This window comes from Macaca thibetana, chromosome X (assembly GCF_024542745.1).
Source record: "Macaca thibetana thibetana isolate TM-01 chromosome X, ASM2454274v1, whole genome shotgun sequence".
NCBI lineage: Eukaryota > Metazoa > Chordata > Mammalia > Primates > Cercopithecidae > Macaca > Macaca thibetana.
The window spans coordinates 88,189,423-88,209,121 of NC_065598.1; the positions used below are offsets into that span (position 1 = coordinate 88,189,423).

Here is a 19,699-nt window from a genome sequence, read left to right on the forward strand (position 1 = left end):
CACCGACACGAGATTCACAGCAGAGAGTTATTTATTACTAGCGTGCTAGGGTCCCAAGCTCTAAGTTGGCCCTGGGACCCCGACTGCTTATTACAGGCTGTTTATATAGGCAAACACAAGTTCAAACACAGCTTATGGCGCGAAATTCAAACAAAGCTTAAGGCGCAAAATGATTGGGTCTAGCTATGGCCTGAGCAAGGTGTCTTATGCTAATTGGTTAGAGCAGGACCTTATGAGGTTTTTTCCTGGAGTTGTTGATTCCGGGAACTTCGAGGCAGGGTGGGACCCCCGGAATTGGCAGGGTGAGACCCCATGAGGTTGTTTCCCGGAATTGGCAGGGTGGGACCCTATCAGGGTGGGTCCTTATCGAGGCAGGGTGGGACTCTATCCAGAGCCACCTGGTGTTAATTTTTTTCTATATGAGGCCTAGTTTCTAAGTTTTATGAGGCCTAGTTTCAATGCCAGCTCTCCTTTATCCTCCCCAGCTTGTGTCTCAGTAGGTTGTGTGCCCCTCAACCCACTGTCTCTGGGCCTAATTCAGCATTAGGACTCACCAAAGAGTTGCAGTCCTTATGGCCTAGACTGCCTTTCAAGTTTACTTGAAGACACAGAGTGCTGTAGCTATAGGTGGCGATGATTGCAGGAACTCAAGTTTGTACCACTAGGATTGGTGATTCCTCTCTGGCTAGGGCTGATTTAAATGCTCCCTCCGTGGGAGGGTGTCAGCTGAGTTTTTTCTGGTTTTCCTTTCTGTTTAAACAAAACAGCACTGAGTTTGGTGCCTCACAATTGCCGTGTTCTTCCTCCTCCAGCACCCAGAGATGCTCTCTGCATCATGCCTCCTCTGCCTGGGGTTGGGGAATGGTGGAGTCAGCGATTCAGGACTGTTTTTTTTTTTTTTTTTTCTATTGCTCCAATGCCTCTTTCAGGGATACATAGTTAAAAGTAGGTATTATGAGGGCTCACCTGATTTTTGGTTCTCATGAAGGTGTTTTTTTCTGAGTAGACAGTTGTTAAATTGTTTTCCTTGTTGGGGCAACTATCAGTGAAATTTTCTATTTTATCATCTTGCTCTGCCTCCACTCTCTCATAACTTATTTTGGACACTACATTCTGTCCCTCTTTTACATTAGTTGCATGCAATAGCTCTGTCAATCTAGAAATTTAGATGCAGTAAGGGAAATATTCACCTATTGGTAGTAAGTGTTAGAATTTATTCACACCAGGAGGTTAATAAGAACATATGACACTCCATGACTAATGTATATTGTGAAAAAACTGAGCCAGTAGACATTCAGATGCATTAACTTTTATGCCACTCCTCACTATATATAATTTAATTTGGACAATTATTTTGTTAATTTAATGTTGCCTGTTCAGGGCCAGTTTATAAATAAGAGTATAAAAATCCATATCTCTATGAAAACAGCAGTTGCTTTTCATCATGTTTTTTTCTCTTTGCAGCATTGATTTTTTTTTTTTTTTTTTTTTTTTTTTTTTTTAGTGTTTCTATAATCAAATTGGGTATCAATTTACCAAGCTACTTGCCTGCTTGCCAATATATTTCTGTAGAAGCTACTCATTTGACAGATTTTGTTGTGTCTATGTGGTGTGGATAAATGCAAAGACTATTGTGTTAATATTTCCCACATTATCTATTTTAGGCTTTTCTCAATAGAAATTCTCAAACAAGGGCAAAAGTAGCACAGCATAAGCAATTCTCTTAATGAAAATATACAATTTAGGGAAATAAACACATTCTGGAGTTGTTCTTTTTCAGTAAAATGAGAAGGAAGGGAAATGCTCACCCCAACTTCTTCATTAGCTTAAATGTTGGTTAAGTCATTAACTTTTTAATAATTCATGAAATAATTTACCAAGATAGATGTGTTTCACATTTTTAGATTTTCACTTTGCTCACTAAAAATTTTAATGCTTTTGGATTGCTTTGTGATAAATGGTGAAACATTGAACATTAATCTATTGTGATTGTGAAAGTAATTTATAATGAAACTAACAAAAAGATCCTTTGTGTTTCTATAAAACAGAAGATTTTTTTTTAATGTTATATTCTTAGATATGGTTAAAGTTTTGGTGATGTTATAGTCCTTGAGATTATTTCTTTTGAAAAGTTAAATACTTTGATCTATTGTTTAAGTATATCATTCATAATAAAGAGAGATATAAGTAGTGATTGTTTAAAGACAGAAAAATCCAAGGACACTTTCTTGGAAGAGATTACTCAAAGCATTATCCTCAGGCTATGACTTCACAGAAAATTAAATTCTATCATTCAGCCATTGATGGTTGAATTTAATCGATGCAGAGAGATAATAAGAATATCTTGGGCTAAAAATAAACACTCGAAGTGGAAGGACAAGAAGCATACTTTATTTTCTTGAATAATAGATTTGTGCCTATATCTGAATGCTTACCTCAATTTCAATTTTGTAAACTCAAGTTACATTAAAATGACAGAAAAAAATATACTTTCTTGGTCTGGGAATAAGCCGCTGGATTAAGAAAAAATAAATATAGAGAGAAAGCATGCATCCTCTTACTATGTTGACTCCATTTCTCTTAGTATTTACCCTTATTTCAGATTCAAGCCTACCCTCTTGACAATTTTCTGTGATGCTTTGTATTCAAGAAGACTCTATAAGGAACTTTTGCATAACTGTAAAAAGAACGGGAAATTAAGATAAAGATTGCGGAGAACAGACTTTTGGGAGTATCATTAGCTAGACATGTTGACATTTGATTCACTTTTAATTCAGTAATTTAATTCTCTACAAAGGAGAACGAATCCAAAAGGACAAATGGTCTATATGATTCTGGTATCTTAAAAAGTAACTTAACCTGTCTCCTGAAAGTGGTTGAGGGAGAAAAAAAGTCTTAAATAAAATGAAAAGAATGACTTCCATGATGGTATTAAAAAAGATTTAATTGAACAGAGTTGATTTAAAATGCCCCTATGAACAACAGAAACTATTGATTTAAAATTCAGCAATAGTATCCCAATGCTGTATAAACATTTCTTATGTTTACCCCCAAATCATGAATTTTCAATGAGCCTAGCTTTTCTTGTTTCAATTTAAAAATGTGTTTATGTTTGAAATAAAGACACATTCATTAAAAATGGATAGAAAGTAAGTGACATCATAACAGAATATCTAATTGGAAGGGTGCCTTTTCTTGGTTAATGCATAAGTCAGCTAAGCTTATATTTTTTATGCCAATTGAAATTTGTATGTGGCTCTTCATGTTTTTGCACAAAATTTACAATGCTGTTACATCCCTTTACTCAAACCACTGAAGAATGTAGGAGACGAAAGTAGTTTCAGCAGAAAAACAAAACTGTGTACTATTGCACTGGGAATGTTGACATGCTTTTTTAAAAAAAAAAATGTATTTGCAGTAACCAAATTTGAGCTAATTTTTGTTTTTGTTTTGTTTTATTTTCCTTTGCTTCCCTTGCCTCCATTTTATCCTAAATCAGCGGAAATCCGAAGGGAAAGGGGCAAAGGTAAGACTGCAAATTTCAAAGAAAATTGATTTTGAAATGTTGTGTTTATACTGTGTGAAGCTACAGTAGTTAGTCCATGGAGTTAAAACTGTAAGTACTTAGGATAACATATGTCATGGTTCTACTTTAAAAGAGTCAAGCTGAGCTGTTTTCACATTTTATATCACACAGTTCTGGAAACAATTTTGAGTCTCATTTTATTTTATTTTCCCCCAATACTTTCTTTTCCCACGATGCCAAAACAACATACTGTTGACAGCATCACTTTGTGAATGTTCTGATAATACAGTTATTTTGTGATAAATGCTAGCAATAAAAAAGGAACCATTTTAGTGTTAATTCACATTTTAGCAGTGACAGCAGAAAGTTAGTGAATACAAATCATGATATTTGATAGGGTCACAGTGAAGAATTATATAACTAAACATGGTTAATCAGCAAAATGATGATCTCAGAGAAACTGGACTTTGGAATGTCATCCTTTAATGTGAAAATTTTAAGTTCTGCTCAAGTATAGGCTGGTGCAAAAGTAATTGTGGTTTTTGCCATTAAAAGTTACCGTAAAAACCACAGTTCCATTTACACCAACCTAATGTATATGAACAGTTCAGTCTTCTAGAAAAATTTATGTTTCTATTGTTAAACAAATAAACTATCTCATACATGTTGTTAAATAACTTCACTAGTTAAACTGCACTACCACTAAAAATAAAGTTTTCCAGTTGTTTATTAACATTTCTTTCCTAGCATTTATGCCTTAGTTTCTTACTATGTTTTGAGGTTTAAATAAATGAATTTATCTTAATTTCTGATGAAAGACATTTTGGATATTAAGTTCAGTAAGCCTTAAATGCTATCCATATTAGGCACCAGAATCTTACCTTTGCTGTTGCTAGGTTAAATATATATAATTTTAAAGATAAATTATCTTATTCTAGCTTAAGAGACTAAACTTTATGTTTGAAAAAGCACTTGCCAGAGAATGGTCTAAGCTATGCCGGAAAGTAATCTGTTCACCTTAGATGTCTTTATCAAGTGTGAGAATTAATGGAAAATGGAGTTTGAATACAATGCCAAAAGGGATTTTCATTAATGTTTGAGAGATAAACGAAACTAACAGCATCAGAGAGTTTTAAATCAATATATCTTTCGAAGTGCTTTCAAATGCCTATCTGAATCACACTGAGTATCAGTGTGGCCTTGGAGTGATGAATTTTTGAAAGTCAGCTCCTCCCAGAAGACAAAAGTTCATAGACAAGATCTCCAATTAAAAGGAGGGAAGCAAGGGTAGTAAAATGTCACTGGCTGCTACTATGTACGGTGTGATTATATGTGTATGTGTGTGTGTGTGTGTGTGTAAAATATGTGTATATATATTATATTATGTGTATATTTAGAGAAAGCGAGAAAGAATGAAAGAGAGAGGAGGTCTACAGATTTTGGGATTTTGTGTTCTAACATTCTTAACCATTCTGGTGAATTGGGAAATGAACTTGTGGCTCAGTTAGTTCAACATTGAAATTTTGAAGAAGATTCATATTGGAAATATTTTTCTAGCTTAGTGAATGTAAATAAGGACATGTCTTTGTTTTAAAAGTTAGGATCCTGCATATGGAAGTCTGGGATGAACCCATGTTCCAGGTCAGGAAACTCCTAAGTCATGACATTTCAACATAAAACACTTCAATATGTAAATAATCAATAGAAGGACCAATGGAAAAAGAGGTTCTTAGTGAAGACAATTTTTTTTTTTTTTGGTCAAATAAAACAAATCTAGACAGACATAGAGAGAGACTTTGTTCAGAAGAAAGAATACTGCAATAGGGAGAAGGTTATGACTTTAAAAATCTGCAAGGATCTCAAAATTCAACAGAAAAGGCTTTCCTTTATAAGGTCAAGAAGGGCAAGCAAGCAGAGATAAGCAGAATCTTTTTTGGAGGTAGAGCATGGGGTATCGCTCTGTTGCTCAGGCTGGAGTGCAATGGCACGATGGATCACAGCTCACTGCAGCTTTGAACTCCCGGGCTCAACTATTCCTCCCACCCCACCTCCCAAAGTGCTGGGATTACGTGTGCGAACCACCGCACCCGGCCAATAAGCAGAATCTTTAAAGAGGAAGCTGGACCAACAAGAGAGTGGGCTCAAAAGTGTCTGTTGTTATCTGATTTCCTGAGAAGCTAATGGTTGGGACATATTCCACTTTTTTTAGTGGTTGCTCAGCTTTGGTGTCAAGCCAAGCTCAGGGGCCTGTGGGAAAGTGAAAAACCTGACAAAATTTGGGTAAAAACAAAGCAGAGGGTTAAAAATGGGCAACTGTGAAAGTTTATTATTTTTTTCAGTAGCTTTTTTATAATAAAGTAAGCATAATAAAAAAAAAAAAACATACGAATCTGCTTACTCTGTTCCAAGGACTCTATGTTTGTGCATGTGTGTATACATATACATATGTGTGTGTATGTATGTAGGTATGCATACATATATATAGGAATGTGTATACACACACATATATATATATATATATATACAGTTAATCTTCACAATAATCCTTTAGGCTATTTTACAAATGAGGAATGGTGATACATTGAGCTTAAGTGGCTTGCCTAAGGTTACAGAGCTCACAAGTAGAAAAACCAGGGTTTGAATTCAGGCAATCTGTCTACAGAAATTCTCTCTTTAAAAAGATAACAACTTGGAATCGTAAAATAAATAATCCCTTTATTTTAAAATAGTGTTTTTATTGTGTTTTAGTAGTAACATTTAATATATTTAACATTATAAAGACGCTAAAGATGTTTCTGGAATAGTAATTTTTAAAAAGTTATTTCCGTCAACTACAATAATGCTACAGACCCATCATTAACTCATTTTTACTAGTCTATATACATCCCATACATTGCCTAATATAATACGGTTAACGTATACTATGGAGATTAGGTCTGTACTCTGGTGTCCTTTATTTTTGGTTCATTGCATTTATGTATACCTTTTGAAGGGTATTTTGGATATTAAATTCACGAAGCTATAAACTTTAAATATATTAAGTGTCAGAATATTCATTAACTTGGGATTTATTGCAAATGTTTCTATAAAAAGTTAAATTAATTTCTTGAACTCCTGAACTTCACCTTTTTAGTCTTTTTATGAATTATAAAATATGGCCTTTATGTTCAGTTTAATTCAGAGTATGGGAAAGTATAAGGTTCTTGCATTTGTAAAAAACTAAGGCAACACATTATCTTAGCTAAGAATGAAGTATCTAGATGAATTCTTTATCTTTTAGTGTCTAAAACATCAAAGAAGAAGATAATTTCTCAATGATTTCTCTAGATTTAAGTGTAAATGACTTCAAAGTACTCACCAAATAGGACCTATATTTGGATTTGAAATCAGAGGTTTAAGTTACAAAGATAGACACTTTTTCTACCCCCTCTTAAAAGATTATGTTATATTTCGTAGATAAGCTAGTGGTAATCACAGCAGAAAAAAAGCAAATGCCACATGTCATAGTTCATTCATTCTTTAACCAGTTGGTATCCATGTGGCTAATTACTAATTAGGAGGAAGAACAGATTTCAACATATGGCCACCTGTGATTGAGTAGTGTAAGCAGTACTTCTTTTCTTTTCTTTTTTTTTTTTTGAGACGAAGTCTTGCTCTTGACCCCAGGCTGGAGTGCAATGGCACGATCTCGGCTCACTGCAACCTCTACCTCCCAGGTTCAAGCAATTCTCCTGTCTCAGCCTCCCGAGTAACTGGGATTACAGGCGCCTGCCACCAGGCCTGGCTAGTTTTTGTATTTTTAATAGGGACGAGGTTTCACCATGTTGGCCAAGCTGGTCTCGAACTCCTGACCTCAAGTGATCTGCCCACCTCAGCCTCCCAAAGTGCTGCGATTACAGGCATGAGGCACCGAGCCTGGCCTACTTATTTTCAAGTAAAAAAAGAATTATAATTTTTTGAACCTTGTTAATAGTTTTAAAAATTTCCTTGCATGAATACAAACTGGTCTTTTTATTCAACCTACCAGCTTTCCCTTATTTAACATTAACCTGAACATTCATGTAGACATTTTTTTCAAGATCCCTTCCCAGTTTGGCTTAGCCTGAGACTAAATTGCCCTTAGGGTTTTCACAAATGGCCAGTCTTGTTAAAGAGAATGTTCACCAAAGTGCTAAACTGAATATGGCAGAAACAGAACTGACTGAGATTCTCCGAGGAGTATATTTCTGATTTCTTTATATCCGCCTGAGGTAAATTAAAAAGCGGATTCTTTTAGGCTCACATAACGGATAACAGAAAGGGTAGCTATAGTAACAAAGCAAGTAAAAGCAAATCTGTCCATTCTCTGTCATTGGCCAGATTACTGGCATTTGTGTAGTTATTTGCTCCAAGGCTACATAAAGATGAGGGGGCCAATGAAAATGTTTGATCCAACATATATTAAAATACCCATTTTGCTGGTGTCTCCAAGGTATTTCTTCATCTGCTGTTTTGTGCAATAGTACAGACATGTTTGGAGGTTCCTGCTTCCGAAATTCTCCTAAAAGCATAATTTAGAATTTTGAATGCAGAATGGCACTATCTTAGCTCATTTTCTGTTGCTATCACAGAATACTACAGACTGTGTAATTTATAAAACAAGAAATGTATTTCTTACAGTTCTGGAGGCTGGGAAGTCCAATATCTAGGTACCAGCATCTGCTGAGGACCTTCTTGTTGCATCATAACATGGTGGAAGGCATCACATGGTGTGAAGGCAAGCGTGTGTATCAGTTTAGGTGTCTCTGGTACTTATAAAACTACTAATCCCAGCATGGGGGCCCTACCCTAATGACTTTATCTAATTCTAATGCCCCCACAAAGGCCCCACCTTCCATCATGTGTGAATTTGGAGATTACATTTCTAACACATAAAATTTGGGGGACATATACAAACCATAGCAGTAACATTGAGATTTTTTCAGTTATCTAAATAAAACAAATTCTAATGGCATGTTTCTGAAGAGATACATTCTCATATCTTATTTTAGAGAAGGATTATTTTCCCACTTTACTATTTGGAGTATTATGATCTAGCAAATGCATGAGGTTAAATCTGCACGATTATAAATACTATTTCTTTTGTTTCTTTTGCCAGTTTTCCATACTAAACATTCAGTTTAGTGTTATTAGTTTTTTTTTTTTTTTTTTTAAGACAGAGTCTCACTCTGTCACCAAGCTGGAGTAGAGTGGTGTGATTTCAGCTCACTGCAACCTCTGCCTCCCTGGTTCAAGCAATTCTCCTGTCTCAGCCTCCCGAGTAGCTGGGATTACAGATATGTGCCATCACGCCCAACTATTTTTTGTATTTTTTAGTATAGATGGGGTTTTACCATGTTGACCAGCCTGGGTTTCATTAGTATTATGAAAAAATAAATCACACTAAGAGCTCTAATTTAGCATTATCACCTAAGGAAATTAATTTCCCTTTATCCTACATATGTTCCATGGCTATGCGCTTCTAGGGACATTATACTTCAGGTACACTGTGAGGCCTTTTGTAGGGTCTTAACAGCTTCTTGCTTTGGAATAGATTATTTATTTAACTCAATGGTAATGACTGAAAATTTGGTCAGTGGCAAAAAATGTCAGATAATGTAAAGGACACTTTGATCTTTTGGGATTCCCCATCTATGCTAGTTTCATGCTTGTTCAAGACTTATACTTACTGGCCAGGCGCAGAGGCCGATAAGACCAGTCTGGCCAACCTCGCCTCTACTAAAAATACAACCTGGCATTCAGTGTTACAACTGTTAATGTAGCCATCACCACAGGTGAATATCAGGTTTGTTTTACATCTTTGTATATTACATTTCTCAATTCTGTGATTCTTACATGTACATATGTGCATTCCCTGGATCTTATATTCATGTGATTTCAAGGTCTCCATAATTTTGAACATAGTCCTCCCTTTTTAAGATCACAAGTTTATTAACTGCTTTATATCATCCTGTCTGGTTAGCTAGAGCTTTCCATTCAGTAGGTTCTCCAATTACTCAGTCCCTCTCCATTTTACCCACTTGATAAAATTTCTTCCTGGTTATATTTATCTCTCCATCTCATCATTGTTATCCTTGGTTTCTCTGTTTGGAGTTCCAGTTTCCAACTGTAGATTACCCTTGCAGAATGTATTATCCATAGCCACTGAGCGCATTTAGGTAAAAAAATAAAAAAAACAAAAAAAAGTATACTGAAGGTTTAGCTTACTACACGTTAATAGCACTAAGTTTCAGTTGGGATCTAGCTATTGTTCTGAAATATTTTTATTTTCCTCTCATTACCTTTCTATCCCATGCTTTGAATGACTTTCCCAACCTTTTCAACTATTTTCAAATTTCTTTCACAATTTCCAAGGCTGAATTACCAGCAGATTACTTTAAATCCTACTATCCTAAGATAGAAACAATTTTTGTAACCTCAGTATATTTCTGAGTTCCTTTCTAGCCTCTCATTTATTCCCTCTGAAATCTTGAAATATCTAGCTCTTTAGTCTCTTCCTAAATGCCACTGCCCTTTTATATTTAAAAATATGTAAAAGTCATTTGTTAATAAAAAAATATATAAAATAAAAAGACTTCCTCTTAAGTCAGCTACCCTTGCTAGATATTGATGTAATTCACTACTAAATTGAGGGGCTCATCTCCCCCCTACTAACTACATTTTCTCACCACATATTCCTTGCTATAATTAATTATATTCCCCTCCTGATTAAAGTGGAATCCTTTTATAATTTGGGCAAGATTTTCTGCTTCCTACATCCCAAACTTTCTGTTACATTTGATATTTTAACCACTGCTTTTCTCTCGATTTTTCTGGAAATTTTTCTTCCATAAAACCTTCTGTGATCTCTTTTACTCATTTGTATATGTAAATATAATATTCACATCTAGATTATAACTTCATGTTCATTAAGTACATATTTCCTCTGTATCTTTCAATTCCTAACTTTTTTTTTTTTTTTTTTTTTTTGGCATTTGCTCTGTTCCCTGGCTGGAGTTCAATGGTGCCATCTTGGCTCACTGCAACCTCTGCCTCCCAGATTTGAGTGATTTTCTTGCCTCAGCCTCCTGTTCCGAGTAGCTGGGATTACAGGTGCCCACCACCAAGCCCGGATAATTTTTTGTATTTTTAGTAGAGACGGGATTTTACCCTGTTGGCCAGGCTGGCCTCGAACCCCTGACCTCAAGTGATCCGCCCTCCTCAGCCTCCCAAAGCGCTGGGATTACAGGCGTGAGCCACCGCGCCCGACCAAGCCACAGGACTTTCTTAACATATCAGCCCTCCACTCAGAGTTCCCTTCATTGGTCACCAATTTGTAAACCAGAAAGTATCTGAAACACGTCTCAATCAATTTAGAAGTTTATTTTGCCAATGTGAAGGACATGCCTAGGAGGGAGGTCTGTGCTTTTCTCCAAAGATGATTCTGAAGGATTTGATATTTAAAGGCGAAGAACTGGCTGGAGGGGAAAGAGGGAGGGTACGGTCACATTATGGAATCCACATGTTGTAAGCAAAAGGAACAAGTAGGGAAAAAGTCAATTATATATTATTCTCAAACTCAGTAAATTAGCACTTTACCTAAGATAAGGTGAACATAGAGTAGCTACCTGTGGAGCTATTTAAACTTTTATTTGTAGCTATCTGCTGAGGAACGAAAGGAAAGGCAGTTTCTTGCATGACTCAGCTTTGAGCTTAATTTTTTCCTTTTGGCATAGTGAATTGGGGTCACATGTTTTTATTTTCTATTCCCAGAAGATAATCCAGAGACATGAGTAAATCCCTAGAGCAGATCTCAAAGAGTTGTCTTAAACTTCAGGCTTTACTACCACGATTCTCTGAAGCAAAGAAAGAAGGGTGTGGGGAAAGGTCCAGTTAAGATGAGATAGTCGGAAAAAACACCATGAAACAAAGGTAATGTTTGTTGTGCAGATTTAAGTCAATGCCTTCTTCATTGATTAAGAGTCTCTAGGAATTCAGTTATCTTTTTCTTCCTGGTGCAGGGAGGGAACACCCTTACAAATGGAGATTTCCTTTATAACTGTAAATGTCTTTTACAAAAGGGTAACTTCTTAGAAATTCTCCTGTCTGCAGTTTCTCAAAATGACAGCTCTAAAGAAATCTTTGTGTTAATGAGCCATATTTTGAGGTAACGTATTGTTAACAGTGCAGGATGTTCAGGTTCTTGGCGTCTTGAACAAAGAATTGAAAAAAAAGCACAAACAAAGCAAGAAAGAGACGAAGGGGTTTAGTGAAAATGAAAATACACTCCATAGTGTGGGAGTGGGCCTGAGCATAGGGGCTCAAACGTCCTGTTACAGAATTTTGGGGGAGTTTAAGTACCCTCCAGGATAACTCCATTGGTTCCTTGGGGCATGCCCTAATGTAAATTGAGAGGATGAAATAAGTTATTAAGTCATTTACTTGACCTACACCCTATGGAGAGAATATTTCCTGTCATAGATGAAGTGTGAATCAGCCTTATGTTCCCTGATTCCAGACCCTATTTTCCTTCTTCAATATTCTTGTCTCTTACAATCATATTTTGGCGTGGAATATCCTGAACCTCATCACCATGCTCTTTTGCAAAGATGCTGGCTTTCCATAATGTTTTTATATCCATAATTGTGTAAGCTTTATTGTAATTAAAATACTAGAATTTTAATTGAGTCTTGTTGGAACCGAACTGTCGATTCTCCCCTGGGCAGGGGTCGCCGCGAAGGATCACCGACACGAGATTCACAGCAGAGAGTTATTTATTACTAGCGCGCTAGGGTCCCAAGCTCTAAGTTGGCCCTGGGACCCTGAGTGCTTGTTACAGGTTGTTTATATAGGCAAACACAAGTTCAAACACAGCTTAGGGCGCGAAATTCAAACAAAGCTTTAGGCGCGTGGTAATTGGGTCTGTCTATGGCCTGAGCAAGGTATCTTGTTCTGATTGGTTGGGGCGGGAACTTAGGAGGTTCTTTCCTGGAATTGCTGATTCCGGGAACATCGGGGACATTGAGTCAGGGTGGGACCCCATGAGGTTATCAGGGTGGGACCCCATGAGGCTATTTCCCGGAATTGTCTTTCTGTTTGGGTTCTGGGAACATCGGGGGGCTATCCGTGGCCATCTGGGGTTTAAGTTTCATGATGGCCAAGCTTTTTAAATTTTATGAGGCTTAGGAATTATGAGGCCTAGTTTCAGTCTTTCAAGCATGAAGAACTCTTTATTATCCTAAAGACAATTTATTTCATATATGTCCCTTAAGCATTATGATTTAAAGACTGGAACAACTATTTATTAATATCCAGAGAAATGGTATCAGTAGATCAGACTCACGGAGGTGGATGAAATTTGACAATACATGATGGTATTGATTCAAATATCTTTTCTGGTTTTATGACAAAGTATTTGGATGTTAAAGTGGATGGAAAAGTATCTCGACATAAAATATAAATGGAGTCATCAGTAGTAGTGACTTAGATGTCTGCCTTTTTTATCAAGGGCATTTATATTGGAAAGTTAAGAAATTTTCTTCTGAAGATGTGTTTCTCCAATAAAGTTAGCTGGGGTTGCTGTGTCAGATATTGAGCCATTTATGAAAAAGAACTCTGATTTATAAATCTCATATTTTGTAACCACTAAGTTAGATATATTATTTTTGGCATATTTTCTTGTGTTCATTTACTTCTCATGTATTTGTTCCTCATTATACATTTAATATTTAAGCTGGACAAGTCTCCTACTTAACTCACAGGGATCTCACAGGGAAGTCTCTGGCAATTAATTATCAGGTGGCATTTCACCAAAGGATTTTAAATATACTAGTCGATTGCCTAGCTCATTCCTTGAGGATCACTGTCAAACTAATCTTCCTCATTTATTTGAAATTTTTTTTATTGCTTAAAAGAAATTTCCAGAATTAATTTTTATGCTTTAAATTAGAGACATTAAAGTGGTAAATTCTGCAGTCTAATGTTGGGATATAGAGAATTAATAATTCAACAAGTCTTATAGGTTCCTGTAGCTTTTGTCTAACAAACCACTTGAAGCCTAGTAAATACTTAATGAATATGTGTTGTCATTTATTTAACAAACATATGTGGAATGGTTTCTATGTGTCAAACCCAGTGCTTGGTGCTGAAGATATCTATAGGAATTGAAGTGGCACTTTGACATCAAGGACCGCATTGTCTAGAAAGAAAAAGAGGTTGTTTAACTAAAAATTCCATTTGATACAATTAGCTTAATTTCCTATAATAACCTATTATATAATATCCTTCTTGAGTAAAACTAAATTCCACTTACATATACTTAGATTCTCCATCTGGCTTACTCATTTAAGGGTAAGGGCTTCCATAAATTCACTAACCTTTGTTTAAGATATATTAATGTCTTGTTTATGCTTGTGTTTTGGAGCATTTATGTTCTGGTGGTCTCACTATAGTTTTTTTTTTTTTTTTTTTTTGAGATGGAATTTCACTCTTGTTGTTCAGGCTAGAGTGCAATGGTACGATCTCAGGTCGCTGCAACCCCTGCCTCCTGGCTTCAAGCAAGTCTCCTACCTCAGCCTCCAGAGTAGCTGGGATTACAGGCTTGTGCCACCACTCCTGGCTAATTTTTGTGTTTTTAGTAGAGACAGGGTTTTTCCATGTTGGTCAGGCTGGTCTCGAACTCCTGACCTCAGGTGATCTGCCCACCTTAACCTCCCAAAGTGCTGGGATTACAGGCGTGAGCCATTGTGCCTGGCCTCTTTTTAGCTTTTTCAGTCATATAAGCCATTGCATTTTTATTCTGTTCAAATAGCATTCTCCTCCCCATTATATTTGATTCCTTTTAGCCTAGTATATTTATCAGACACACTTTAACAGTTTGTTTTACTATTCATGAATAAAACCTATTGTCATCCAAATATACTTTAAACATTGATTTAAGAGTTGGGTTTTCTTCTTGAAGTGCATAATGTTTCAAACGATGCATCTCTTTACTAACAAGACAGGTTACCCTCTTTATTTTCCTGAAAATAAATGTGTAGTGGAGTAAATCACAAATACTTCCTTAGTATTTTCCATAGTCAGCACTGAATGCAATTTTGTAAATCTCTAGCATTAAAGGAACTGTCTCAGATCTGTTTCGTATTTTGTAATAAAGGTGATTTCTGGGAATTTTTTGTTGCATAACTTCAGAATAGTTTTGTATCATTGTCAACAATAAGTTATTATCTTTGTAATACTTATGTAAAGTTGTTTGGGCATTACATTGATTTAACACATTATTCTTCAGGTTAGCCATAACATTGTAGGAGGTATTACAAAACAGGAAATCCTATTAGAAATCTGAGAAAAGAAGCTACCTGCAATAGAAAAAAAAATTCAAAATTCATGGCAGAAACCATAATGTTAAACTTTTTAAACAAAAGCTCCTGTTAACTTTTACTTGCCAATATATTTAACTTTTACTTGGGAATATATTACTTGGCCTGTGTATTAGTGGGTACGTATTTGGCAATATATGAATGGTTTTTGCCTAGCGTATTTTTCATGTTTTTAAAGGTCCAAAATATTGATATTTCAACGTAATTAACTACAGATCTTATAGATTTAGGATAAATAAAAAGCCATTGTTACTTTTCATTAGGTGAATTTCTCCTATACAATCATGTGCCACATAATGAGTTTTGGTCAATGATGGACCACTTATACAATGAGTTGTCCCATAAGATTATAATATTGTATTTTTACTGTACCTTTTCAATTTTTAGATATGTTTAGATCCACAAATAGTTACCATTGTGTTACAATTATGTGCAGTATTCAGTACAGAAACATGCTAACATGCTGTATAGGTTTGTAGACTAAAAGCAATAGGCTACACCATATACACATACACATGAAAACATGGACAAAAGCACACATGCAAACATACACAGTCTAGGTGTGTAGTAGGCTACATCATTTCAGTTTGTGTAAGTACACTCTGTGGTTTTTGCACAATGAAGACATCGCCTAATGATGCATTTCTTAGAATGTATCTCCATTGTTGGCCAGGAGTGGTGACTCACGCTTGTAATCCCTGCACTTTGGGAAGCCGAGATGGGTGAATCATGAGATCAGGAGTTTGAGATCAGCCTGCCCAACATGGTGCAAACCCGTCTCTATTAAAATACAAAAATTAACCGTGCAAGGTAGTGCGCACCTGTAATCCCAGCTACTCAGGAGGCTGTGGCGGAGGTTTCAGTGAGCCAAGATTGTGCCGCTGCACTCCAACCTGGGCAATAGAGTGAGACTCCATCTCAAATAAATAAATAATAGAATATATCTCCATCGTTAACTGACACATGAGCATACTTTATTGTCCAGTTCTGAATCTTTCACATTCAGTTAAACTGGAGAATTATGTCTCAAATTAAATGAGATACGAACATGCAATGCTGTAGAACTAAATAAAAACTAGGTAGAAAACGAGGAAACAATTGAGTGACTTTGAACAACCAAATCCTTTGAAACATAATGTAATTAATCTAATATAATTTTTTTAAAAATATTGACATTAGTAAACTGGGGAGCAAACGTTACCGTTTACAGTAGAAAATGTGGGGAAAACTTGAAAGCTAGTCTACTATCAATGCCAAAATAAATCAATGAGCTAGGAAAAATAAAAATTGTTTTCAGCAAATGAATCAAGGAACTGCTAAAGTATATGGTAAAGTTCAAAATGAGTTCCCTCTACAGTATTCTAAGCAGAAGCATCTGTGTTCCAACTAGCTGAATCTTAAGTCTTTTAGTGGTTGTGATGGTACTTGAGTGGTGATAAGTGAATGAGGGCCCTTTGTAAACTGCAGTCATTAAACCATCCTCGCAGCACTTTTCTGGGCATCATCATCCTGCTACTTATCTCCACAGCAACTTAACCCCTTTTCATTTCTGAACCAAAGGTCATATTGAATCATTTTTCTTATTCTACATTTCAGATTTGTCCTTCTTATAAACACACATACACGTGCATACATACACAAAAGTACACCGGGAAACATACGCAGAAAACTACTATTTTCATAAAGGCAAGCATTTAGGAAGCTGCATCTCTATTTCTACCTGACTTTAATTTATGTGTGTTCATATACATGCATTGGGGAAAAATTGCCAGTTAAAAAGGAAACTGAAAGCATTCCCAGGCAGTTGGCACACGATTAGGGTATGTAATGTGGATTATCATTACTAAGTTTGATCTGGAAATATGATTAATAGAACTAGTCAGTATGAAAGAAGAACAGATAGCAATGTGGTTTAGTGATATACAATGCATAGGAAGAATTAAGATCAATTAAACTTAAGAGTCCTAAACTATGAGATATGGAGCTATAATCTCCAGAAATTTGGTTTTATGCTTTCCTTGTCACACGGCTTCTTTCAATTAGAGCCCAAACTGAGGACAAGTGAATTGTGGATGTTGACATACTAATAGTCTCATATTTTCAACTCATCTGGATTCTGTATAATGGCTTCATTCACTTCTTAGACTAATTTGGTAGCAGAATAAGAACTACTCTGCTGTCTCTAAAACACATTATGGTATATGACAAAACTTCATTCATTCATTCATTCATTCATTCATTCATTCAACAAACTTTTATGGAAGGCCCACTATGTTTCAGCAACTGAGATATACGTTCAGATTTGGACCTTATTCTAAGATAAGTTGTGACATATACATTCAGATATAGACATTATTCAAATCACTTAAACTTTTTAGACCTGAATTACTATGAGGAAAATGAACAAGATAAAGAAGAATGAGAAAGATGAGAATAACAAGAAGAGGAGCAGAGGAGGGAGGAGAAGGAGGAAAAGCAAAAGAGTGAAAATAAGGAGAAGGAGAGAAAAGGGAGTGGGGGAATAAGATGTTCCAAAATAATGTTTTGGAGTTATGTAATTCCACAGGAGCTGTCTAGAAAATAATTGTCTAAAAATAGCTAATAAATTACTAAGTTAGCTATTTATTTTTTACCTTGAAGTTCAAATTTTATAGTGTTCATCTTAAAGATTTTTTCTTAAATATGGATAAAAAATACAAAACGTACAGGATTTTAACCCTCACATTGTTAATGTCTTCCAAAAATAATACCCTAGTTCAATCTTTGAAAAAGATGTAGAATTTTAAATTATAGAATTTAATATATTTTACAGACTGAAAGATAAAATGATTCAGTTCATTGCAAAGCCTATATCATTCAGCTATCTGACATTGAGGGTGGACTATTGTATGTATGATAAAGTTAAGAACAGTATGCCACAACTATAATAAAATGATATGCTCTGTTAAGTTCTTTGCAATGAAATATGCTAAAATAAAATAGCATTTATGCTTTTTAGGTCAATGCTGGATATTTATGATCTAGATGGTTTAGTAGATAGCAGGTCAGTTTTGTTATGAAATCTGAACACAACTTCACTACCAACAAACATATTTTGACCACAGTGAATAACTAGAATTGAAATCTTCCCTAGAGTATATTAGTTCCAGTATTTCTGCTGGGAAGGTATGGGTAGATTGCGATAATTTTTCATTATTGGGAGACATTGAATGCTATTTTCTGTCATGCTAAAGTTGTGACTCTATTCCACAAAATTTAAAAAGACACACAAAATTAGTCATAGCTTCTTGATATTAGAAAAATCAGAGTCATGGAAACATTTGTATCTCTATCTATCTATGATTTATTATTGCTCAAATTTATTGAGCTCATGTCATGTGTGAAGAAGTATGTGAAGCTGGGATTTGAAGACTCAATATAATTCTATAGCCACCTCTCTTAAGCAAAAAAAAAAAAAAAAAAAAAAAAAAAAAAATTAAATGGACAGAATCAAGATAAAGGAACAAACATTTCCAGATCACTACATGATCATTCCAATTAGGATTAATCATTTTAGCAACACCTATGGCAATACTTAGTACCATATAAAAATAGATATTTTAAAAGGAATAGATTACTCAAGTTATGCTGTATTGGGTTGTACAGAAAAAATTATTAATTTGCTTGCCCTTTTCTTTCTTGTTGGTAAGAAAGGCTATGTTAATAAGGATTTACTTAGAGTTTTTATAGAAGTGATCTTCCTTTAATATTGCTCCTAAGTCTCTAGCCATTTGAGTGTACAGTGTTGCAATGTGATTAAAGCAGAATGCACTGAACTTCTATGGATGCCTTTTCGCTATCACAATGGAATGTTTTCTTTTAATCCAGCTTTCATTTTATGCCTAATATTGGTGAGTCGGTGATTTAGTGAGGGCTTTATTTCATTTTATTTTTGCTACTTACAACTATGTTTAGGTTTCTAATGTCTGATTTTCTCCGTAAGTCCACGTCAAGTTCTACAAATCGTATGATTTTCTAACACCAAGGGATGAGCACTTTTCATGATCTGATGGACAATTTTGCATATAGTGCCATATAAATTGCTATATTATCGCATAAAATATCCAGTGTGTGTAAGCATATTTATTCCATTCACTCACTTTTCGCTAGCTATAGAGGCTCATAGAAATTATTTTATTTGAGGTGTATATCTTGAACTCATTAGATTAAATTTTTTCTTACATGAAATTCAGTATGGAATGAAGGTAGACATATTTCTCTTACTTTACTGTCCTTATTTTTTCTTGATGAACTTTAAACAGTGTTCATTAGTGGACTTAAAACTTCTCATTTTGGACAAGCTTTCTTCTTTCTTAGCAGGCAAAATTATCCAGGTTTCATTTAGCATGTTCACAATTTCAGATTTTATACAATTACAGACAGAACTTGCCTTATAAACTGATTGTTATAGCTAATTTTTCCTAATAAAATTCAAATTAAGACAGCACATGTGAATTCTATTTAGAGTTCTATTGATAGTCAATGTAGCCAATCACCGCCAACATAAATCAATCTACGTATGTAAATTTGGTGACCAATATAAAATATTCTTATCTTTCTTTACTACACTTTGGAGAAACTTAGTCATTAATGTCAATTACTATAATGGTTCATATTTATTCCTGCTAGTTCTAAAGTTCTGCTTCCTAATTACACTATTATAAAGATAAAAAATTCAAAGCAACATGTATAGAATAGAATGTGTGTAGGACTGTGTCCAGTTATTAGACATTGTAAA

The 19,699-nt window shown here is 35.1% G+C and overlaps 1 protein-coding gene across 1 annotated transcript in view; it reads left to right on the forward strand.

Annotated features, from left to right (window-relative positions):
- Nucleotides 1-19,699, forward strand: part of PCDH11X (protocadherin 11 X-linked) — a 724,020-nt gene that overhangs the window by 395,914 nt on the left and 308,407 nt on the right. Inside the window, 1 exon segment of the mRNA XM_050777390.1 lies at nucleotides 3,500-3,526. Within this exon segment, the coding sequence (XP_050633347.1) occupies nucleotides 3,500-3,526 (27 nt within the window).